This window comes from Mus musculus, chromosome 9 (assembly GCF_000001635.26).
Source record: "Mus musculus strain C57BL/6J chromosome 9, GRCm38.p6 C57BL/6J".
NCBI lineage: Eukaryota > Metazoa > Chordata > Mammalia > Rodentia > Muridae > Mus > Mus musculus.
Window position 1 is genome coordinate 24,715,159 of NC_000075.6, and position 25,573 is coordinate 24,740,731.

General features: G+C 39.0%; 1 protein-coding gene across 3 annotated transcripts in view; it reads right to left on the reverse strand.

Annotated features, from left to right (window-relative positions):
• Positions 1 to 5,653: 5,653 nt before the first annotated feature.
• Tbx20 (T-box 20) overlaps positions 5,654 to 25,573 on the reverse strand; it is a 53,492-nt gene continuing 33,572 nt past the window's right edge. The window contains exons 7-8 of one of the 3 annotated variants that reach the window (NM_194263.2): positions 12,605 to 12,714; positions 5,654 to 10,634 (exon numbers count right to left, since the gene is read on the reverse strand). In NM_194263.2, coding sequence (NP_919239.1) covers positions 10,294 to 10,634; positions 12,605 to 12,714 — 451 coding nt within the window. In that variant the 3' untranslated portion in view covers positions 5,654 to 10,293. Of the gene's footprint in view, positions 10,635 to 12,604; positions 12,715 to 25,089; positions 25,546 to 25,573 lie in introns of those variants that run through there. The other 2 variants (NM_001205085.1, NM_020496.3) reach the window with 2 other exon arrangements.

Here is a 25,573-nt window from a genome sequence, read left to right on the forward strand (position 1 = left end):
GTACTCTCTTCCAGTTTTATCATAATCTAGTGCCTTTCAAAATCGTACAGTTAGTCTTTGCCAGTGTTCCAACGCCCTAGAAATACCAAGCTGACTGCTTGGTATTCAGTAAAAATTCAACAAGGAAGTTACATATTCATTAGCTAATTAGCATTATAAAAGACGGGGCCAACAGCTCAGGGCTAGTCTGCAAGATGTTTACTAGGACAGAAAGGACAGTCTTATCCAGATATGGTTTACCATAAGAAAAGTTAGGAAATCCCACTGAGACAGGTTTCTTCACTAGGCCCTAAGAACTCAGGCAGAGCTATAGAGCATAAATAAACTTTATGCCTCAGCCCAGCCTTTTCTTTTTTATATTAACAACAGGAAGGAGATGTAACCCCCACCCCTTAGCCTGAAACCTGGCTGCTCAGGTTTCACTGTTAGCATGAAGAGAGCATCAGGGTGGAGCCTGCCGCCCTATCATTCTGCCACTCCCACTGCTGCTACCTGCCACCTAGCTGTTTCAGAGCCAAACACGTGGTTACCTGCAAGTGGACTCCAGAATGATTTGGTGGGAATGGGCCCCTTCCCCCTTCTTCATAACCCGGTACACTGAATAGTAAAATTGAGTTTTGATCGGAACCTTGTCTTAGCTCCGTTCTTTCTCTCGTCCATCTAGTTCCTTATCATTTAGTTAAGTCTGCCACTTCAGCTATACCCCATTCCTCGAGAGCTGCTGGACAGCACGTAACAAAAAATGAAGCAAGAAAGTGGAACTTTTTAAAATTCTGATAAAGTAAGAATATCTACTTACAGTGTTACAGAGTATCATGGTTTTTAGTATAGATGGGATTGGCATCTCTATATCCAAGTTATTAATCTAAGATACATCTTTCATGCCTTAAACAACAATAATGCATCTATATCAGAGTTACTGCAAAAGTTAAAAGTGGTGGGGCGATGGTGGCTCACACCTTTAATCCCAGCACTTGGGAGGCAGAGGCAGAGGCAGGTGGATTTCTGAGCTTGAGGCCAGCCTGGTCTACAAAGTGAGTTCCAGGACAGCCAGGGCTATACAGAGAAACCCTGTCTCAAAAAAAAAAAAAAATCAAATGTTAAAAGTGAAAACGCATAAAGTCATATGTTCTGTAAAGGTCTTATAAATTGTAGCATAATTGTCACTATCCCCAGGCTTGGAATAATTTTCTTCTAGGAAGACCAAGATCTAGTTATGATTTTTTAGAGGGGGTAAAGAGATGCAAATGAAGTAATATAACTTGATAACCCAGGTGTCAAAGCTTTGAGACATCAAGAAATAACTTCTATTTGAAAGAGAGAGAGAGGTGCCCCTCCCCTTAATTCCAAGTACATAAGACTTGCCTGATACTCAAAAGTTTTGAAAGTGAATGAATTAAACCTACAGAATGAAAATAAAGGTATACTGCTTATGGAGAGGGGAAGTGCACTTCTTGTATGTGAGTGTAGTGCATGTACATCTGTGACAATGGCTTTCATGACAAATAGTTATAGCACAACATATGTGCTTCAAGTATGTAATGCATTAATGTCAGTATATTCACAGCTGTGTGGCCAGCACCATTCTTCCAGCCCACACTTTACTGTGATTGGCATAAACCCCACAGCCTTTAACCATCCTTTCTGCCTCTCTCTCTTCTCTGCTTTCTTTCTCTTCAGACACTCCGGTGCTGGACATTTCCTGTAAACAGGATTATACAGTGTGTAATTACTTCTGGATGGCTTGTTTCACTAAGCATCATGCTTTCAAAGTCTCTCCACACTGTAATGTTTTCTTTATTCTATTGTACGGGTGCATCTCATTGTATTTATCTACTCATCTTTGATTGACATTTAAATTTTTCCATTTTGCCTGTAAAGACTTATGCTCCTGGGACTAGGAATGATAGGTCATTGGTAAGTTCATGTTTAGCAGTCAGATATTTTCTAAAGTGGCCATACCATTTTCCATGCCCACATTCAATATAGGGGGGGGGGGGTATTGTTTTCCCACATCCCTGCTGAGGCCTTTTATCCATCCTTGTGAATACAGCTATCCTGGAGACATGCAGTGACTTTGTGCTACTGTCCTGCTAACAGATTTATTCTTCTAGAAAAGTTTCAAGTTCACGGGAGAAGTTTGCAGAAGCAGAGTTCCTGGAGCTCCTTTTCCCGCCAAGCTCACACATATATTCACCTATCATTAACGTCTTAGATGAGGGCAGTTCATGTGTTATAACTGGTGAGTCAAGGCAGTTGTCATCGTAACCAGTCTCTAGTCGGCAGTAGACTTTATTCTTAGAGAAGCCCGGTCACGTATGGTTTGATAAATGCATAATCTCTCAGACTCATTTGAGTATTGTAGCAGAATTGTTTACCTGTCTCTCCTCCCCAAACCTGGAAGGCATTGATATGCCTACAGTGTTGGTAAGAGTCCTTTATCTAGAATGTCTCGTGATTACATGGTTGGAGCTTTGCAGTATATAACCCTTTTAGCTTAGCAGAAAGCATTTCTGATTCATCTTCTTGCAGCTTGACAATGCCTCTCCTCTAATTCCTCTCTTCCTCTGTTCTCTTCCTCTGCTTTATCATCTTCCTCTTCCTCTTGCCCTTCCTTTCTTTCTCTTAATGCCTCCTTTCCTGCCGTATCACTGAGGATCTACCCAAGGCCTTGTGCACAATGGACCAGTGCTCCACATCTAAGCAGCAGCCCAGTCTGACACATTTCTTTTCGTTCACTGAATGAATGAAATGCCCGCTGTGCAAAAGGTGGGCATGCTGTCATCTGTTCATCTATTCACCTGCCGAGGGACATATTGGTTGTTTCCAAGTTTGACAATTATTTCTAAAAAGCTGCTAAAAATTTACATGAAAACTTTTGTATGGCATAGGACTAGATCATTTGGTCAGTAGCTAAGAGAGCATAATGACCATATAACAGGAAACTAGCTTTATGCGAAAATTGCAAACAATTTTTATCTCTGTACCATTTTTATTTCCCCCAGCAGCAAACAGAAGTCCCTTTTCTCAGTATCCTTACTGCCTGTACATGTGTCTGATATGCATGTGTGTGTGTTTGTGTGTGAGCATGAGTATGTATGGAGGTGTATCTGTAAGATACATGTGCATGTGGTACACATACAGGTGGGAGGAGGAGGATGGAAGGTGTCCTTTTCCATTACCCTCCAGCTCACGTATTGAGGTGGGGTCTCCCATTTGAACTCAGAGCTCTGTGGTTTGGCCAGTCTAGCTGCCAGGTTGCTCACTGGATCTTGCCTCTGCCTCCTGATGATTGGATTACAGGTGACCTCATGTCTACTCAGTGTTTTCATGGGAACAAGAGATGCAAAGTGCTGTTCTCAAACATTGTTCAGCAAGTGCTTTTCACATAGAGAACCTTCTGACCACAAGGAGTTTTCATTTTAACACAATCTGTTAGATTACCTTATCGGGTTAATGAAACACTCTTTTGGTGTTGTATTATAAAACATTAAAACAAACAAAAGCAAAACAAGGTTACCTGGTATGCAGGCTAGTTTTGTGCCAATCTGGAGTCAATTGGAAAGAGAGAATCTCAGTTGAGAAAATAACTTTACGAGAATGCTCCATGGACAAGCCTATAGTGTGTTTTCTTGATTAGTAATTGATTGATAGGGGAGGGCCCAGCCCATTGTGGGTGGGGCGATCTCTAGGCTGATGGTTCTGGGTGCTATAAGAAAGCAGGCTGAGCAAACCATGGGGAGCAAGTTATTAAGCAGGACCCCACTGTGAATTTTCAGTTCTTGCCTGCAGATTCCTTCCCTGAGTCCCCTAGATGGTGGACTGTGAACTGTAAGGTGAAATAAACCATTCCCCCCTTGAGTTGATTTTTCTCATGCTGTTTTACCATCACAGTAGAAGCATAACTAAAACACACCTGACTTTTTCTTGTCTATTATCCTGTGAAAGCTTTATAACTATATTTTGTTTATAGACAGCATTTTAATTTTTATAGATGTAAGGTGTGTGTGTCTGAAGTATATGGACATTACTCTTTTGAAGGACAGTGATAAAGGGTTGCTCTCCACTGAATTGGCATTGCTTCTTGGTTAATTATATAAACCAGCCATGTTGTTACTTGGCTATGCTGCAAGGCTCTCTATCCACTTGCTTTTCATCTAGTCACTTTTTCAAAACTGATGTAACATTATCTATTTTACTGAAGCTCTGTCATAAGTTTTAAAGTGAGACACAGCTGCTCCTTTGGCTCACTTCATCAATATTGAGGTGGCTTGATGTATCTTTTCTGTATAAACTTTAAAATAAAATTGTTTATAGAAACAAAGCTCTTGCTGGTGTTTTGAGTGGAATTGTGCTGGACTGATTGTTCGAAATTGTGGATTGATATCTTGACACTATAAATTTTTTCATAAAAATAGCACTGTGAGCACATCTGCCACTCAAATTTAGTTTCTAATACCCTTCCCCACTAAAAGGGGCCTAGGCTCCTTCTAGAAAAGACTACCAAGGAAAGTATAATAGCGCATAGTAACAGGAATTGAAGAAAGTCTACAAATGAATCAATGCATGCTATCAACAAGAGAAAATATCTTAATGATAAGAACTGGAACAATGGAGGAGTAAAATAATTATAGATATGTTATACACCACTGGTGAATTGGAATACTTTTCTCCTGAAACACCAAAACAAGTTGGGGAGCTGTATAAATGCAACATGTCATCCTAAAGTAAATCTGGATTGAAAGAAAATATGCTCGGCCAATACACAAAATTACAATATAGATGTTAGATCATTGTTAGATTTCTTCCAGTTGTCAAAACTACTGCAGTTGATTTTGTTTTTATAAATATGCCTTTAACTACTTTGGGAAATGGTCCACAGGTTAAACATAGTCTCCATCATTTCTGAAGGCAGTTTCTACACTGTGCACATCTGTTCACGTGTACCCCTGCGTATAAGTCTCAGTGCACATGTGACAGAGCAAATGCAGCTGAAGGCTAAGATTGGTGAATCCGAACAGAGAACGCACAAGATTTCTTATACTTACAACATTTCTAGTAAGTGTGAAATTCTTCCAATAAGATTCTTGAAAGCATAGATTCACCATACACCAAAATGAAATGATTGCAAGCAAAAAGTATAATAACAGCATGTATTCTGAAGGCCTGGTGTGTGGAAGATGACTAAGACCTTGAATTTGGCTAGTCCTACTTTGGTCAGCCCATTTGCTATAACATCACTACGTATACCATTGCTCATGGCTTAGATGGGGCAGGAGTTTTTAAGATACATATATTCAAGTTCAGGGCCAAGTGACATAGGAAACATAAAGTCATATGTCCCTGGAGTTGTTGAGTGGAATAAGTGAGTGAAGAAAACTGAATACTAGGAAGGGAGAAAGGCCGGGCTATGAGGACAGTCTTCCTTAAAGAACAACCCCATGACATTGCATCATAACCCAGAGCCATATCTTGGAATGGCTAGGTGAGCTCCAGCTAAGCCATCTAACCCTCCTCTTTTTATCAGGTGAGAATATACAGACACCAGAAGTCATAGTGTATAGATAATAAAAAGTGTAAATGTGTGCATGTATATATAAATACCACACCATTCTTAGCAACAACAAAAAAACTAGCATCCACACAGTCATGCTTCTGTACAATTTGGGATAATATATAATTTTAGCTGTTTGCAAATAAGATGTTATGCATCAAATATTACATAAGGTTGATAATACATTTCTGGCAGAAATAAATATATTGCACTTAAACAGAACTTCATTAAATGTTACTTCATAGTATTAGGCTTATAATTTTTCCCCATAAAACATTTCCCACACCCTTCCCACATCCCACACACTGCATTACAGTGACTTTTCCACACAATTTGTTAATCAAATGAAGACACAGCAAACAGGGAGACTGTGACAGAGACTACTGATCAGGGTTACAGAATCTCTTACTTTAGCAAATAGAAGAACCTTTTCAGACTCTAAAAAAAAGAATTTTAAAGCAACTAAATACAATGTCTTTGTGCCAGAAGTAAAGTAAAATACAACAAATTGTATCTTTTGTCCAGATTCAATATTCCACACACACATACCACACACACACACATACACACACACACACACACACACACACACACACACACACACATTTTCATGCAGGATGCTTTCTTAAAGGGGTAAGAGATTGAAATTATATTAGAGAGAGACAGACAGACAGGCAGGCAGACAGATAGATAAAGAAAGCTAGAAAATACTTATGGATTATTACCACATCAAATACTTATAAATGTGCCTTTCTATGATTGAGCTTGCAGAGGAAAGGTGTTTTGGTATTTTATAACTCGCATAGAATGATAAGCTGAAACAAAGGGGCTTTTATACTTCCTTAAAGTTTTAAAAGTAGGTAATCTTACCTTTGGTGTTTATAGCAATGGCTTTCATTCTAAAACAATATGAGAATGCATATAAAACCTTCAGTAACTCTATAGAGGAGCAAATTAAATGTTTTATCTTTTATCTGCTGCTTTGTTAGAGTATTTTTGTTTGCAATAACTATCAGTTTCCTGCCCTATAAATAATGGAAGTAGTTTTTCATACTCGGTAGAATACAGAATAAGAACATGAATTTAAATGCAGTGTCTTACATGCTCCTTAGTGACTAAACCACCACTAAGCTTACCCACCTATCTAATGGGGCGGGAAGTCCTCCCATACATTTTACTTGTTAGTGAATTTTCTCAACATAATTGGCCATTGCATAACCAATGTAGCTTAAAAAGTTAATCTGAAATTGAGAAATAGGATAAATATCCTAACATCTCCCTGAAATGCTCATAGGCAGTACAAGACATGACATTTTACTGCTAAGATTATTTCTTGGGTTTGTGACAGATTCATTTTCCCTTTTCTTCTGGGAAGAAGTATGCTGTGTGGAGAAGTCAAGGGACAGATATTTATCCAGTGGTTGAGAAGGTAAGATCTTAGAATGCCCCAGAAGTTGGTGCAGTTCATACACAAGGCTTCTGCATGACGATGAACCTATATAAAGAGCCTTCTTTGGAGCACTCACCATAAATGCTGATAACCTTCTAGACGAGAGTCCAGTGCTGTTAACTGACTGTGCCAGCAATGGAGCAGACAGCCACTGAGCTAGACAATGTTACCTGACAACTGTTGATGTGTCACACACAACTGGAAGTATTTCCACATGAACTGCTAAGGACAGGAACCAGGTGGTATGGTTCATTTAATACGGGATTGGCACACCATAACTTGGGATTATTGAGGAATATTTTAAAACCAGAGCATAAGTGAGAACCTCCTGAGTTATGAGCAAGTCCATTAGAGCTCAGTAAAGCAAGCCTGGCTGGGCCTCTTCAACAGCACTCTCTTTCGCCATGCTTTATCACAATGTAATAGCCATAGGAGGAAGACCTGAATTAGTCCAAATGCTTTTTAAGTCTTGGTTATTATTATTCAATTGGATTTATCAATTAATATCTAATTATTGCCATCAGTTTTTGTTAACCAGACCTTGGGATTTTAAGTTGTAAACTCCCCAAGGATTAATAATAATTTAACTGCCAAAATAAGTCAGAAAGGCACTGGTGGTCCCAGGGTCAAGTGACAGGGCACTCACATGGTGCTGTTTCTCTTGGGAGGTTTCTGTCTGATTTACATAATACCAACAGGGGAAGCAAACACCCGGTAAAGACTTTTAGGGAGAACATTTTCAAGAGCCCTCTTTGCTGTCATCATGCATTTCAGTGAGTTTCATCCTCAAGCAAAATTATAAGGTCAGGAAATACCAACAAAAGATCATATTTAACAGCAATTTAAAAAAAAAACCAACTGTGAGGCACACCAGTTCAAAAAAAATTCAAAAACAATATTAAAACAATCCTTTCATTCTCATGGAAAAGAAAACACAGGCATGTGTTTAGAATCTCACTTTAGAATCTCAGCATATACCAGGGGAGAGATGAGGGGCACCCTGCACAGTCGTGCCTCAGTTTTTTTGTTTTTTGTTTCTTTCCTGCTTTAAATAGTAGCACTTTATTCCAAGGTTCTTTTGCAAGAGGCCAATTATTAAATATCAAGCCCTTACCCTTGCTCTATGGGCATTTATTTTAAATACCACTCACAATGGGTTTTTAAGAGAAATGCACATCTGTATTTTGTCTGGAAACCAACTACCTGTGGATACTACTACAAGGCACACAAGAAGCTGCACTCACCTGCAGTGTCTGCCATGAGAGTTTAGAATCATTTCCTTAACAGTTCATGCTTCTTTGTAAGTAAACTATGGACTTTTGGTGGAGAACATCAAGTGCAAAAACCTAAAACTAGCATCCCATGCTCAGACTGGGTATGGTACCTTGTTTCATAGACTGGACTTGGCCTTGGAATTCATCCCGCATGGAAAAGCCTAACATTAAAGCTACCAAATAAAACAGCAGAGTGATGTGGTAAGTATATGGCATTTACTCCTAAACACATTTCTACTGTCAGGAGATTTCCCGTATCTTTAAGCACAGTCAATACTTTTGAAATAAGAACAGAGTAGAATAAAAACTTCATTAAAAAATTGAAACTAGGCCAGGCACTGGTGGCATGCACGCCTTTAATCCCAGCTCTTGGGAGGCAGAGGCAGGTTGCTTTCTGAGTTCGAGGCCAGCCTGGTCTATAGAGTGAGTTTCCAGGACAGCCAGGGTTACACAGAGAAACCCTGTCTCAAAAAACAAAAACAAGAAAAAAAAATTGAAACTAAAATAAATTCAGGCAACCTACATAAAGCAAACTGGTCACATCCTATAGGTGGAACACACTGTCTTCAAAGCTGAAAGTCTAAGGACTTTAATAAATCTATATTATTAGGGAAATGTACTATTGTAAAATATCATATGTGTTATCCTGAATGTAAATGCTAAGATACATGTTGCTCAAAAATAACATAGTGGTTATACAGAAGTAAAACATAAACTCTAGTTTACACATAGAAGGAAAGCTTAAGAACATAGGAAAAACTGGATGAAGCTCTTGTATTCCGGTAAGAATTGTTAGTATTTCTGTAAGGGAGTCATTGAATTAACATGCAGCTTCATATTAGGGACCAGGGAAAATGAAAAGAAGTCTGTAAATGTAATACAGTCAGACTGGAGAAACCCACTACAGGGCATGTACATGCCCATAAGCATACATGAGAGCATGGTGAAGCATGCATATGGAGAGTGGCCATTGGCAAATCCCTGACAAGGATGGAAACAGCAGCAAAGCAGATGTATATTTAAAAAAAAATCAGAATTTGGCCCAGTGTGTTTTAATATACAAGAGACTTGCTGACGCTGGAGTGAAAAATGAAGAGGACTTTGGTTCCCAGGGCAGAGAAATTTCCCTCAGAAGAGAGACACCAGACTTTGAATGTGTGAGGGAGAGCTTCAGCCATCACCATGCACGGGCTCTGGACGGGTCCTCGGTGGCTCTGTCAGCAGCCTGTTGATAATGCAGCCCCCCAGAAGCCATCCTCTTTGAAAATGAGAGAGCTTCTTGTTTTAAAATGGCATGTAGAGGGTTTTCATTGCATAACTGCAAAGTTGTTGCAGGAAAAAGAATTATTAGGCTTTAAAAAAAAAAAGAGAGGGGATGGAAGACAGAGTTTATGTTATCATGGCCTGTGGATATGGCAGGAACTTGGTAAATGTGTTACCACATATTCATTCACACCACAGGACGTACTAGCACCAACTCTGCCCCGTCTGCAGCAAGCAAACTGACACAAAAGAAACTAAACATGCTTAAAGTAGAGCACTACAAACATATCACGACTGGCTTCCATTTCCTACTGGGAGAAGTGGGCTTGAGTTAGTCTTGTCAATACGCTATATAGTATTGCCTTCTGGATGATGCTCTGAACCTGTTGAAAGCGGAAAGAAACCTCTACACACGGATTTTATACAGCGCTGCATCAACAAAACTTTTAAGCACTAGGATTATTAAGCTTTCTGGGTGAACTGATAGCCCATTAGCTGTAGGAGTATGCTGAATATACTTCACGCTGATTCTTCCCTGGATCCAATCACAGATGAAGCCCGGCCCGTGGTGCACTCCCTTGCGAGTACGTGTTTTGCGAGTCCAGCTCTCCTCTTTCCTTTAATAAGTCCTGTGTTTCCTGGAGAGTCCTTGCTCCAATACCCCACTTCCCACCCACCCTACTTCCCACCCCTCCTGTATTTTCATAGCCATTTGCACACTCTGTATCTAGCTTCCCCGACTCTCAGTGGAATCATACAAATGGCGTCATCACAGCGGAGGAGTGGCGAAGTCCTTGGATGGCAGCGTAGGGCCCCTGCTGGAAGTAGTGATGGTATCTAGGCATGTGGAATGAAGGGAACGTGGGACCACTTCCCTGCATGGAGCTGGCTATTGCAGATGGGGTCAGAGGCATTCCCAGGCGGCTATATGGTGGCAGAGAACCCTGTATAGGGTGAGGAATCGGTGTCGCTATGGATGCTGTACTGGTACCAAGAGCAGTCAGGGGCTGTGGATGCTGAAATCCAGGAAAACTGGAAGATGACGATACCCAGGAACTGAGAGACAAATTGTCAGATGTTGTAAAGGCTGATCCTAGAAGAAAAACACTCATTAGACTCAAGTTGCTACTTCAATATACTAATAAAGAACTAATGATCAGTTTATTTTCTTTTGTTGTAGTTCTTGCTGCTGATGTTGTTTTGAGACAGGGTCTCACTATGTAGCTCTGGCTATCCTGGAATTCACTATGTAGACCAGGCTGGCCTCAGACTGACAGAGATCTTGCCTTCCTTTGCCTCCCAAGTGCTGGCATTAAAGGAATATGCCACCACACCCAGCTTAAGATCAGTTCATTTTTTTTAAAAAAAATTGCTAATGCTCCACACCCAAGAATAGTCAGGCAATACCAATGGAACTTTTTTTAAAAGAAGGGGTTGGAGAGTTGACACAGCAGTTGAGAACACTGTTGCTCTTCCTGGGGACCCAGGTTCATATCCCAGCACCCACATGGCTGCTCACAACCATCAGTAACTCCACTCTGGTGGGAATCTGATGCCCTCTTCTGACCTCTGCAGGCATCAGGCATGTACATGGTACATATACATACATGAAGACAAAACACTCATCTGTATGTGTACATATATATACATATATATCAATAATATAAATATCATAAATAAAATAAATATAAAAAGAAAGAAAAGAACTCAAAGCTGGATGGTTAAAAATGTGAGGGTAAATCTGTGAATCATTTGGAGAGGTTGGTGAATGAGATCATAGCATATTATATTCTAAAGGAATTCTCAAACATAGAGGGCAGATCCAACTTTCTAGATGAGAAGATTTCATTTATTTCCAACATAGAAGGAAGAATTTACTAAACAGAAAGATATTCAACTGATTGCATGGCCTACGTATTCGAGAGTGGCCTAGCAGTGACGCTTTGCCTGAGGATGTAGTCTATTTTCCTTAAAGATCTCCAGATATTAGCAGCACCTCTCTAAAGAAAGCTGGCTATGTCTCAGCAAAGCCACCTTTCCCCAAAGCCATCATGAGAACCGTAAGAATAAACTCTTCTTCATCAGTATTCAGAAGTTGAAACAAGAGGGAATGCTGGCTGAATTTTCCAAGTGAGTAAGGATGGCTTCCTGTCAGTGAGTTATAAAAGATGTCCTGTGCTTTCACTAATGTTATTTGGTATTTTAGGCATACACACACACACACACACACACAGAGAGAGAGAGAGAGAGAGAGAGAGAGAGAGGATAGAGATTCTCTCTTCATGTGAACATCCTAAGCCCTGTGTTGGTCCATCACTGGTCTCCCTGTCTCCTTCTTCTCTCTATTTTTGCTTCCCACGTGCTGAGTCTTCTCTCTGAGCTTTCTGCTCAAGGATCAGTTCTTTAGTGTTGTGTGCGCATGCTCAAATTTGTAGCGTGTACTGGACAACCTCAGATGCCACTGCACCCCCTTTTAAAATACAGTCTTTCATTATTCTGGAGCTCACTCAGTAGGACAGGCTAGCAAGTCAGTGAGCTTAGAGATTTGCCTGTCTTTGATTCCCCAAATACAGGGAATTACAAGAGACTGAGCCATCTCCCAAGCCCTTTGTTTAGTTTTTGCTTCAACTATTAGGGCCAGTGATGGCCCTTTGTCATGACAATCCTTTTAAAAGTGTTCTTTATTTTGAACTGATTCTAATAAAATATTTCTAGTCTTCAAATAATAAAGCTGAGATTCAAAAATAGCATGAAATTGTCCCAACATGTGGTTGGTGACTCTTTGGCAGTAAGTCACAGAAAAGCCTAATACTATCCTGATTCAAAGGCTCTATGTTCTGTTACTAGCAAAACACACTTCAGGCAGAGTAGCTACTCAAGCAAATTAATGAGGCATTTGAGAATCGGCACCACAGACTTCCTCTTCTGAAAAGGCTTAATTAAAGGTATTTGTTGGCTTGTGTCCACAGAGGTCTAGACACTCCATCAACAGCTCGTGTTCATTCCCTGTCAAGTGCTCTGGCCTTCAGCAGTTCCACATCTCCTGATGGTGCATGGCCTTACCTCGACTCTGAGTTGTTTGACTCTCCTCCCCCAGAACATCCTCTTCCCCATAGGTGCGGATGGGTGACCGGGCATAGGAATGCTTCTGGATCAGGCTCTCCACACTCTCCCTGCAGAACACAGGGACACATTACAGGTTCACTTCAGAGAGGGGCTTCAGGGTAATTCACGGGTCTCTTTTCTCAGCCAAAGGGAACGATAACATTTGAACCTTGTATGTTCGTTCACCTGCCATATAGAAACTTCTGGGACATGAGTTCAGATGCCTAAGAGCAATAAATACAACTAAACATAAAAGGAAGGGCAGAGCAATGAAACATGGTCATGGGAATATGGAATTTATTTAAGCAAAAATTAATGAATGAATTTATAGGGAGCAATGAATCTTTTTAACTTCAGCAGATAATGACTCAAAGTATGAGTTGATTCAAATGTACTAGATCAGGATATGATAAAACACTGGGAAAAGTTAATATAATATAATATAATCAGCCACAAAGTGACTATATTCAGTAACAGTGCAAATGTGAAGAGCATATGGCTATGTGGATGGTTTGGATAAGAAATGTAGTAAATTGTTGTTGTGATTAAATTGAAGACTACAGAAAAGCTGTGCAGGGAACATGAGCAGCCATTAAGAAATCTAGGCCCACATTTCCTGTACCCATTTTTCTATTGAGGGACATCTGGGTTGTGTCCAGCTTCTGTCTATTTTAAATAAGGCTGCTATGAACATGGTGGAGCATGCATCCTTGTTACATATTGGAGTATCTTTTGGGTATATCCCCAGGAGTGGTATACCTGGGTCCTCAGGTAGTACAATGTCCAATTTTCTGAGGAACTGCCAGAGTAGACACCAAACCCGGACACTATTGCTGATGCCAAAATGTGACTACAGACAGGAGACTGGTATATCTGTCTCCTGAGAGGCTCTGCCAGAGCTTGACCAATACAGATGCAAATGCTCCCAGCCAACCATCAGACTGAGCACAGGGACTCCAATGGAAGAGTTAGGAGAAGGACTGAAGAAGCTGAAGAGTTTGCAGCCCCATATGAAGAACAATAGTATCAACCAACCAGTTCCCCAAGAGCTCCCAGGGAATAAACCACCAACCAAAGATGAGGGACCCATGGCTCCAGCTGCAGATGTAGCAGAGGATGGCCTTGTCTGGCATCAGTAAAAGAGGAGGCCCTTGATTCTGTGGAGGCTTGATGCCCCAGCATAGCGGAATGCTAGGGCTGTGAGGCAGGAGTGGGTGGCTGGGTTGGGGGAGCACCCTCATAGAAGCAGGGGGATAGAATAGGGGATTTGTGGAGGGGAATCCAGGAAGAGAGATAACATTTGAAATGTAAATAAATAAAATAACCAATAAAAAAAGAAAGAAAGAAAGAGAGAGGGGGGGGAGGAAGGAAGGAAGGAAGGAAGGAAGGAAGGAAGGAAGGAAGGAAGGAAGGAAGGAAGGAAGGAAGGAGAGAGAAAGAGAGAGAGAGAGAGAGAGAGAGAGAGAGAGAGAAGAGAAAGAGAGAAAGAGAGAAAGCGAGAAAGCGAGAAAGCGAGAAAGAAAGAAAGAAAGAAAGAAAGAAAGAAAGAAAGAAAGAAAGAAAGAAAGAAAGAAAGAAAGAAAGAAAGAAAGAAAGAAAGAAAGAAAGAAATTGAGGCCCTCTCGAAACATATACATTGTATATACGTTGTCTTTGTATACAGTCTTCCAGAAGTGCAAATATCTCTTTCAAAAGAAATACCTGTGACCTAAAGACAGCACCAAATTAATAACCAACCAGCCAAAAAGGAATTCTTTTTGTTTTTGTTTTTGACAGGGTTTCTCTGTATAACCCTGGCTGTCCTGGAACTCACTCTGTAGACCCAGGATGACCTTGAACTCAGAAATCTGCCTGCCTCTGCCTCCCAAGTGCTGGGATTAAAGGCATGCGCCACCACTACCCAGCTTAAAAAAGATTATTTTTTAATTGTGCGGAATAAGAAAGGAGAAGCCAAATACCCAATAGCATGCTGAAGACATAAAAATCATAAACCCAGTGTCTTAGTTACTATTCAAAATGTGACATTTGACATTTCACATAGATATGTCTATACTTGTGAAAAATACTATCTAATTAATAGTGTTTGAGGTTCTAAAAGGTTACATCATATTTATTCCCAACACATAATGGGGAAGTGCCCACTTCTGTGCTTTCTGCTGTTTCTTAATCTCTATTTGCAGATCTCCACACCTAAGCTACCACTCCCTAACTGCTATCACTCCATTAAAATCTTGCAATTAGTTTTTTAATCAGTATCCCAACTTTATTTTTCTTTTTCAAAATTGTATTGGCAATTCTAGCTCATTTATTTCCATATTTTTTTTCAAAGTCACTGAAATTTTAAGCAGGCTGTGTCTGAGATGAACATCAATTGATGGAGAATTGACATTTATGATATTGAGTATTTTTCAATCCATATACAGTATGTACTTCCACTTATTTAGCACTAAAAGTTAAATAGATTTAACATATCTGAGACACAATTATCCCAAAACATTTCATGTTCTACTAAATGCTTTTTAATTTCAATTTCCAATTTTTCATTTATATTAGTAATCAATATAATTTTCTTTTGCAAGCTGATCTTGTATCTGGTAGTTTTGCTAACACTTCTATTTGCCTTAGTAGCTATTTTAAAGATTTGCATTTGGGGTGTAATCATGCTAACTATGACCTGAAGTAAATTCAATTGCTTGCTTCTGCTTGTAATAAATTTTATTTTAATTTTCCACGGTTTACTGTATGTTCATAATCACCTGTGCAGTACTGAATACTAGCAGTCAGAACCCCTTAATGAGCACCCTCACTCTATGGACAATATGAAACCCCGGGGTTTGGTAGACATTTTTCATAAGACTCAATCACTGGTCCCTCCTTGTCTCATGTTGCTGAGAGGATTTTTTTTTAAATCAGGAACATTTTTTTTATTTTGGTTTTGATTTTGATTTTTCTTTGTCTACTAAGGTAATTTCTTAGTAATTAATTCTCTCTCCCTCTTTTTGTTTTGTTTTTGTTGGTTGAATTTCTAATGTCAAGCTAACTTTGTGTTTCTGAGGAACCTCTAATTGGTCACATTAACATCCTTTTGTTGAACTCAATATCCTAGAATTATTTTAAGAATTGTCCCATGTATATTCAAAAAGGAGTATTAGTTTTCTGTTTTGTAGTATCTCTCTTCAGTCTTACTGTAGCAACGTCCTTGTGGCTTCATTTTTAAAGTATTCTTGGTTTCTTTTCCTGATGCTGGGATAAAATACCCTTACCAAGGCATTTGGCAGGGTGGGGGTGGGGCTTTATTTTAGCTCATAGTTCAAGGATAAAGTCCACCATGTCAGGAAAGTAAAGACAGGTTGGCCCTTGGGTAGCAGGTCATATTGTAGATGCAACCAGAAATGAGAGAGATGCATGCAGGCTATTTCACTTACACAGTCTAGGATCCCAGCTAGGGAATGGTGTCACCCACAGTTGATAGATTTACAATTAATGCAATCAAGATAATTTTTCTACAGGCATGATCAGAAGCTTATCCTAAGCGATTATACGTCCAGTCAAACTAACATTAAAACTAACAAACAAACATTAACTGATCATTAACACTAACATTACATATCCCTTTAATTCTGTTCTCTAAAAGGATCTGGGTATTTTTGTCTTTGTACACTCTTTACATATTTCATATAAGTCTTGAGGGGCATCTTAGTTTTTATGCAAATGTTAATTACAAATTTACAGCTATCAAGTTACCTCTTTCTTCTTGAGTGACATTTGATGGGTTTTTCTTCAAAAATTTATATACCTCATTCAAACTGTTGAAATTGTAAGTGTGCTAATTATTTTACTATACAATATGATACCATTCCTTTATTACTCCTTGCCTTAGCTTCTTATCTTTTGCTGTAGTAAAATACTCCAACAAAAGCAATTTAAAGGGGGAAAGGTCTTTTCATATCAATTAAAGACAATCCCCTACAAACATGTCATAGGCCAACCTGATTTGGGCAATGCTTCATGCAGAGTCCTTCCAGGGAGATAATAGATTAATCAGACTATACAGCGATGTTGTTCCCTCATGTTTAATGAGGGCGATGGTGTTGTCTTCCTGGTCAGTTTGACTGAAGGATTGTCAATTTTATTAATCTCTGCATTAATATTTCATTGTTTTTTCTCCCCTTGTTTTTCACTGCTTTTTTCCTTATGACTTTGAATCTGATTAGTTATTCTTCCCCTAGAGGTTTTTTTTTTTTTTTCTTTTTTTTGCAATTGAAGATGAAAGTCATTGGCTTTAGACATTTCTTCATTTCTAAAGGAAGGCTATACTGCTCAGGAGTGATTTACCAGCGTCTCACATGTTTTCCTTTTCCTTCATTCTAAAGCATTCTGTAACCATCTTGAAATTTTCCTAATTTATACCTGCTATGTAGTTTACAAATATTTAAGAATCTTTTAAGATTTCTTCATGTTAATGCTCTCTCATACAGTTCCTTTGTGGTCAGAGATAGGTTTCATATGACTCGGGTGTGTTTGACCTTGTTGAGCCTTGTTTTATAGTACAGATCTCAGTCTTCACAGTACTTGTCTGTCATTTATGTAGAAGGCATAGTCTACAACGACTGAAGGGGGTGCTGTCTAAATGCAAAGTGGATCAGACTGGTTAACAGAGCTGTTCAAATGTTCTAATTTCTTTCTCATTTTTGCCTACGTACTTTGTCAACTACTAAGAGAGGGACATTGAAATTTCCTGCTCTGATTATGTGTCTGTCTCCTTTTCAGTCCTGCTAGACCTGGGGTTCTGGTGTTTGATGCCTAAACAGGTATAAGAAAGCACCCTAAAAGTGACATTTTATCCCAGGCAAACCTGCTTTGATGTTAGTACAGATGCTCTAGTTTTCTTTTTTTTTTTTTTTCTGTACTTTTTTTCTTTTTCAGACAGGATTTCATATAGCCTAGAATGTCATAAAACTCCCAAACCACCTTCCTCGACTTCCTATATGCTGGGACTTGAGACTTGTGCCACCATGCCCAACTAGTTTGCTCTTATTTTGGTGTTAACTTGTTATATTCGTTTTCTATTACTTTATTTTCAACTCATCTCTTTATAATTTAATGTACTCTTCTTGAACACCAATCCAACCCCAAAGTCCTCCCCCCTTTTGATAAGGGTGCTTAGCATATGTGCAAGTGACACTCCTGGTTGGCTGCTGGTAGCTTCTTTTGTCTACAGCTTTGTTTTGTTTGCTTGGTTTGACTTGGTTTGGTTGGGTTTGGTTGGATTGGGTTGGATTGGGTTGGGTTTGGCTTCCTTCCTTCCTTCCTTCCTTCCTTCCTTCCTTCCTTCCTTCCTTCCTTCCTTTCTTTCTTTCTTTCTTTCTTTCTTTCTTTCTTTCTTTCTTTCTTTCTTTCTTTCTTTCTTTCTTTCTTTCCCTGCTGGTCTCTCACTTGCTCTGTTTGTCCTCAGTTGTTCTTTGCCCTTCCCTCTTTCCATTAAGGTTGCATCTTCATGGTTCCTCTTTATCTCCTTTTCTAGTTTAACAGTTAATGTCTCCACATTAACAGTAAATTCTTAATTTGCCACAATCTACCTTGAGGTGATATTGTACCTTCCAAGGATCATAGAAGAATCTTATCAATCCTCGGCACTTAAGAAACTTGTATTTGTATGTTTAATTTGCCACTCCTAGCTTTGTGCTCCTCTTTTAAAACATTATATTTTATAAATTCCCTTCTATGCTGCTGTTTTTTAATTACTTAAATGATATGTAAATTTTTTAAATGATTTTTTTCTAAGTAACATTTTCTAATGATTTGTTTATTTTTACTTTATGTGTACTAGTGTGTTGCCTGAATGTTTATCTTCATGAGGGTACCAGATCCCCTATAACTGGAGTTACAGACAGTTGGGAACTGCCGTGTGGGTGCTAAGAATTGAGCCATGTCCTTTGAAAGAGCAGCCAGTGCTCTTACCTGCTGAGCCATCTCTCCAACCCCACTATGTAAACTTTTATCTGTCCATGTTCTCTGCATTTCTGTCACCCTTCCTTTCCTTATGAAATTCCAGAATGGGACTCAGCACAGTCATTTAGCCTGAAGACTTCCTTTACCCATCAACAGAGCAACTTGGTGGTGGTGAGGTCCTCAGCTCTCATGTGTCTGGAAAACAACCTTTATTTTTCTTTTGATTTTAACAAGTACTTTTGGTGGCTGTTATAACTCTAGCCAACACATTTTCCCCTCAGTTCTTCAAATACTGTCTTACTCACAAGAAGTCTGTCATTGTCCTCAGTGTTGGCCCTCTGATGTAATGTCTTTAATCCCTTAGTGCCTTCAATATTTCCTTTTGCCGTTGATCTCAGCCATTTGATTATGACATCACATTCACCATTTCTTTTTGCTTCTTGAACTCAACCTTGTTGGACCTTTTGGATTGTGTGTCTAATTGTTTTTAAATTTGAAAATAAGGTATTTCTTTTCCCATCCTCCCGTGACCTTCCAGGGTCTCCAGTTACATACATATGGTTCCTCTTTGAGCTCAGTTTGCTTTCTAAGTAGTCTCTTTGCTCTCTTTCACTTTGGGCAGTTCCTGTTACTGTCTTCAACTTCACAAATCTTTTCAACTGCAGTACCTATCTGTCCCTACTCTCACTTAGCTCATAGTTCACCTTCTAAACAGTAGTAGTTTTCACTTTCAGAATTTGATAGGGATCTGTTCTTTATCACTTCTATGTCTAACTTTCTGCATATATGAAACGTAGCCATGGCAACTATATGATTACATTTATTATAATATCTATATTACTTAAGCTACATTTATTTTCAGTTAGTTTGCCCTCATGATCGATCATCTTCTTTCATGCATGTACATCCCAGGTCTCTTTCTTTCTGTGCTGGCATTTAGATTCAGCCTAGACACCGGGCTTTGTGAACAGACCCTTGTCAGGCATTGCATAGCCTCATATTCTGGTGCATAGTCTGAAACCTTGCTGTGGGATTTGGTTACTTTCGTTGGAAATAGTTTGTAGTTTTTCTTCCACGATGTCTTAGATAGGATTGTACCTAACCAAGGACTATTTTCTCACTCATGAAACAAATTTTCTGAAGTACTGCCAATGTCCTGTCAGACAAAACTCATGCCCATGTGAATCACACTGTCAATATCCTGCAGTCCCTTTAGACACTTTCTGCTTCCACCTTCTGGAAATTCCTCCACATAATTGTGTTTAGCAACTTTCAGAACACCCAGAAAAAAAAACTCTTTATAGATCTCTGGGTTTCCTTCCCTTAAGCCATCGCCTCTTCCTCTCCCTCAGTTGTTCTCTGAATTCTCCCATCACAGGACTCCCTTCTCTTCTTCCATCCCCATGTCAAGGTCTAAACCAGTGGTTCTCAATCTGTGCTTCACAATGGGATTAAACAACCTTTTCCCAGGGCTCATCTAAGACCATCGGAAAACACATATCTACATTATAATTCATAACAGCTACAAAATTGCATTTACGAAGTAGCAACGAAAATATTTATGGTTGGGGTCTGGACAACATGAACTGTGTTAAAAGGTCACAGCATTAGGAAGGTTGAGGGCCACCAGTCTAAACACTCTTGAAAGCAGTGTTGTGTGATGTCACTTGCTCTTCATTTGCTTTGCCCTCAAGGATTTCACTGCCATTTATTGCCTCAGGCCCAGTGTCATGTAAGGTTTTCTATGTTTTCTTTGTTTCTAACCCTTGCTATAGTGCATTTATCTGGATTTGTGTTCCTCATGAGGCCCTTCTAAGCATCCCAAAGTTCAGCAGGACTCTTAGATCAACTCAATCACAGCATCTAGTGATGTGGCACAGGTGTTAGTAACTGGTAACTTGAGCTGGAAAGTGAGACTAGGAAAGGAGGGGAGATTTGTGGTAGAAACTTTTCACCAGGTACTCTTCTCTAAGTTTTGAATTTTTGATGTATAATTTATTTTTAAATAATTGTAAATTATAAAATACCATGTGGCTGTCATAGCTTATGAATGGCAAAACAGAATTGATATCCAGCATTAGCATTCTGGGGACTTACTACATTGAGTTAACAAAAATAATAATCATATCCTTTATATCAACACAAAAGACATAGGAGGCTACATGTTCTATTAGAAATGTCATAAACTTTAATGCCATTTGTTAACTGAATAAATGAATCTATGAGGTTGTGGACTACCTACAACACTTTTAGTACTTGATTTGTTACTTCCTCAACCTATATGTTTTGTAAATTGGGGTCCAAAATTCTTGCTTCACAGATTCATATGTTCAAGTAAATAAACATATATACACACATGTAAAATTGTTACTATGAACAATAAATGAAGTATTAAAATATCTGCATTTTGAAGGAGGATGAAAGGAGGAAGAGGAGGGAGGGGAAGGAGAGAGAAAAAAGGGAGAAAGAGAAATGTGGTATATATTTAGGATGGTATAGTATGCAGTCATAAGGGGAAATGACATCCCGTGTTTTTCAGCAAAATGAATAGAGCTAGAGGACATGATGTCAAGTGAAATCTCTGGCTATAGAAACATAAGTTCTGTGAGCTCTTTCATGTGTGGCAGAAACAAAAGAAAGGAGTCTGAGAGAAGAGCAGTGATGATTAGAGGCTAGGGAAGGAAACATAGGATGGAAAAATAACAGAGAACTAGTTTTAATGTGTGTGTGTGTGCGCGCGCACGCGCGTATGTGTGTGTTATGTATATGTTTTGACATTAACACTGAAGCCAGCTTAATACAGATAATTAGTACATGTTAATCAAAAAGAGTAAACATAAAGAGTGGTTTTAGTCATGACAGACCACACTCTGGTGCTGTTGAAGCTAGCAGACTACTAGCACTTACTCAACAACTCAATCCACTGTAAAAATCGGAGAGGGATTCTTCTAAGGGTAACTTAGGTCACTAAGAAGAAAGTCAATGCCAAGGCCAGGAAGAAGGAGTGGGTGGGTTGTTGAGCAGGGTGAGAGGGGAAAGGATAGGGTGTTTTCAGAAGGGAAACTAGGAAAGGGGAGAACATTTGAAATGTAAATAAAGAAAATATCTAATTTTTAAAAAAGAAGAAAGTCGTTAGCTGAATAACCAAATATAATGACAATATAAAATATACCAAAGTTGATGTCATTTAAGTCTGAGCCATGAGTCATGGTGTTAATATTTAAAACAAATATTTTAAAGAAATGGGTCATTATTTGTACATAAGGAAGAGAACTTGCATAAATAGCAGGGAAACAACCTCCTTTTGGGATAATTATAAGGGGACATAGCAGTATATTTCTAAAGTATGTTCCTTTTACCACAACTTTCATGTAAGATGCTATATGTGAGCATTTAAATTCCGAAGAGGTGTGTAGTGCTTGCCTCTCCAAAGTGCCTCTATAGAACATCATTTAAATGTCTTCCACATGCAATAAAAGAAAACTCATTTTCCAAATGACACGATGAATCACTGTCTTGTGAAACATTTTGCTTTTCTATAAAAAGTACATTATATTCATTTTGTCCTTGCTAGATCACTGGGATCATTACTTATGCTAGTCCCTGGGAGTCGGGGGAAGCGGGATTTTATCAAAGTGATTTACTTGTGTCAGGCCTGGAAGTGAGCTGAAAGCAGTAGCAGTTCTTATATAAAGGATGGCCTAATTGTATTACTGCCTTTTAAGTGATTGAACACAGTGGTGCATATCAGACCCATCTCCTCAGAGATGCTACAAAGAGTAGACAGCCCATGATGTTTACTTTATAGCGAATCTCTGATTGCAGCAGAAAGAAAGGAGCGAAGACTCTGTTTAGCCTGAGAAACTATCAGAAGGGTTTCTAAGACATGCTCCGATGAAGAATGAGAAGCTCAGGGAGTGGATGAGATACACATATGATACACTTGTTTTGTAATGCTCCGTTCTACTGTATCAGAGTAGTATGAAAGACAGTAGTTTCCACTCAACTTGCCTTGGATTTACCTGCGTACCACTGTGGACCAGCGGTGTTTCTAGCACCTAATGCTAAACTCATCTAAGCTAGAGGATGGCCTCTTTGCTTTAGCTGGCCTTCGGTGGACTTCTGACTGCTCTGTAACTGTCAAGTCTGGGAACAAGTTTTAGAGACACAAGCAGACAGAGATGTCAAGACAGAGATGGAGTGGAGGCAATGATTCAATTCTCCGAGCAGTAGTGTTCATAAGCCTGCAAATCATTCAGCCCAAGGATGTTTCGAGCAAGCGAAACCAGCACACTCTGCTGGAAATGGAAATGGCTTCCATCATCCTTGGTAGTAAAATGTTTATTTCTCAATACTTAAATCCCCAAACCTTCCCCTGTCCTCATTCTTCTTTATGTTGCCATTCCTCTGAACACACTCCTTGTCTGCACCTGCCAGTTTAAGGGCAAGCATATCTGCAAGAACCTCTCCCACATCAGCCTCCCGGAAAACAATGGAGAGGGCAGAGCCTGGTTCTGGAGGTTTCAGTGTGAAATGCCTCCAAGTCACCTGAATACATCCTCAAAACGCAGACTGTCTAGCTCTGCCCAAGGGCTTCAGGTTCATCTGTCTGGGGTGTGGCCTGAGCATGTCGTGTAGTCCCATGTGTCAGAGATGTCAATGACTGGAACCACATGGCAAAGCATTGCCCTGGGCAGCCTTCGGGAGTGAGTTTGCTCAGTGTTTAACCAGAAGCCCAGCTCAGCAGCTTCTCCTCCAGCTACTCCCTCAGCTTCTCCCCGTAGGCTTGACACATTATTTCACTATTCTATGTTAATACCTTTGAAATGAGGACATTAATGTGATGTCACTGTTGATATTATTATTAGATTATGTGAGTAAGTTAATACATATCTGCCTTGATACCCGACTCAAGGATACTCAATAAGTATGTAAAGATTTTAAGACTATGTTTGGTTTCAAGACTGTGTTTTAAAAACTGAATGTAAGAAAATTTGTTTTAAATAAAACTGACATTTCTAGCCCCTGCTTTCCATGCCTTGATGAAATTTATTTTTCTATAATTTGTAAGTCAGAAAGAAAATTAAGGAAAGTTTGAGTCTAACTTTCTCTTTTAAATATAGACCTGCTTGCTACCCACCCCCAAAAAAAATATGTTCAGAGAGAAAATGAGTCTAACTTATAGGAAACAAAATATTTAAAATTTTCTTGTTCATTAATTCATCCTTTTTCTCCTGTCTCATTAAGTCTTTGTAAATAACTTCTTGTCACAATATTTTACTAAAGATTTATGCAGATACATTGTAAATTAGAATACATCAATATCTGTAGCTTCCACAAAGCATTTAATAAATGAAAACTTTGGGATAATACAATTTGAGACATATTATAAACCATTAATTTTAATCTGAGAAGTGAAATATATTTTGTAATCCATTCTGGAAAAACAAATAACTCTAAATTCATCTTTTAAAAAGCTTTTAGACTTGATTTTTATGTATTTGATTAAATCCTATTGTTTTTTTTTCCTTAGTAATATATATTTCTAGTTCTGTATTGTCATTAACAACTTAAATGAGTGAAGGAACCACTGAAACGCACATGAACTATATGTTGTTACACTCCCTGAGATCCTGGCTATGACTAGAAAAAAATCTCTTAGGCAAAGTTCAAAGAACTCAACCTATAAATAAATCCTGATAAACGTTTAGGCATACTTAACTAAAGACACTGCAAGCATTTTGCTATATGTATTATAAAATACCATCGCAAATACAACCAAAATACAAATAAACGATTAAGGTAATTGGCAAACTTAAGATACAAACCACAACAATGTTATTTTCCAGGCTAAGGTTATATTTGTTTTCTCCCAGCCACAACTGGTTCCTTCCTTTTAAAAAAAAAAAAAATGACATGAACAATATTCCCTTTGGCCTAAATCTATCTCATTGGCTTTCTTTCAAGAGCTAAGGAAGATAAGAAAAATAATTCTGTTGGCTACTCAGCTAACAACTGTTAGGTTGAATTGGTCAGCTTAAAACATGCATGGCCTCTTCAGGAGCCCTGAGTTGCAGAATCCTCTCTCAAAGCTAGACAGTAGTAGGGAGAAAGCTCAGACATAAGCAAGCAAGCACAGGCAAGGATGATGATAGCAGAGATGAACTAAGGGAACACAAACATACTGAACTCCTGGCTGTCCTCTCACCTCCAAACTCATCAGCCTCACTTCCAACAATGCAAAGAAGCAAACTGGGAAATGCAATAGAACTTAGTATGGGGAGAGTCCTGAATTGTCCTCAAAGGGCAGCTCATCAGAATGAAGCTTGGTGTATCGAAGAGTAAACAAGAAAGGTTTCAGAATTGATGCCACCCTCCCCTCGATGTGTCATATCTATGGGTAAAAGACAGAGAAACAGTAAGTGAAGAGAGTCCCTGCCTGAAAATTCTACGCACACATTAGAGAAAAATAGGAACAAAGGAAAAGGAGAGATTTTTTAATTGTTTAATGGCATAAAAATGTTTTTAACACCTGTTTCATGCTTTCTTTCACATCAGTTCTTCAAAGGTCCCCTGAAAGGCAGAGAAAGTCATGTCATCTTCCTTCACATTTCTCCACTATAAGAGAATACTTGAGACTGGGCTCTCCATAAAGAAAAGATGTTCATTTGTCTCATGGTTTTAAGAAGCAAAACATCCAAGATTCAGGCTCACTCTCCTAGGGCCAAGATCAGATCCATCTGGAGAGAGCTTCATGCTGTTTCTTAATTTGGCAGATGACATCAAGTGGCAGTATCATGTTTTATCAGCAAGGGTATATCCAGGAGAAAAAGAGGCCATAATGTGGTAAAGAAAGCAAGACAATATGTCAAGGAAGATGGGTCTATTTTGTAACCACTCACTCTTGAAATGAGTAACCTAAACTTTCTAGAACAAGACCTCATTCCCTAGAGGAAAAAAAAACAAAACAAAACC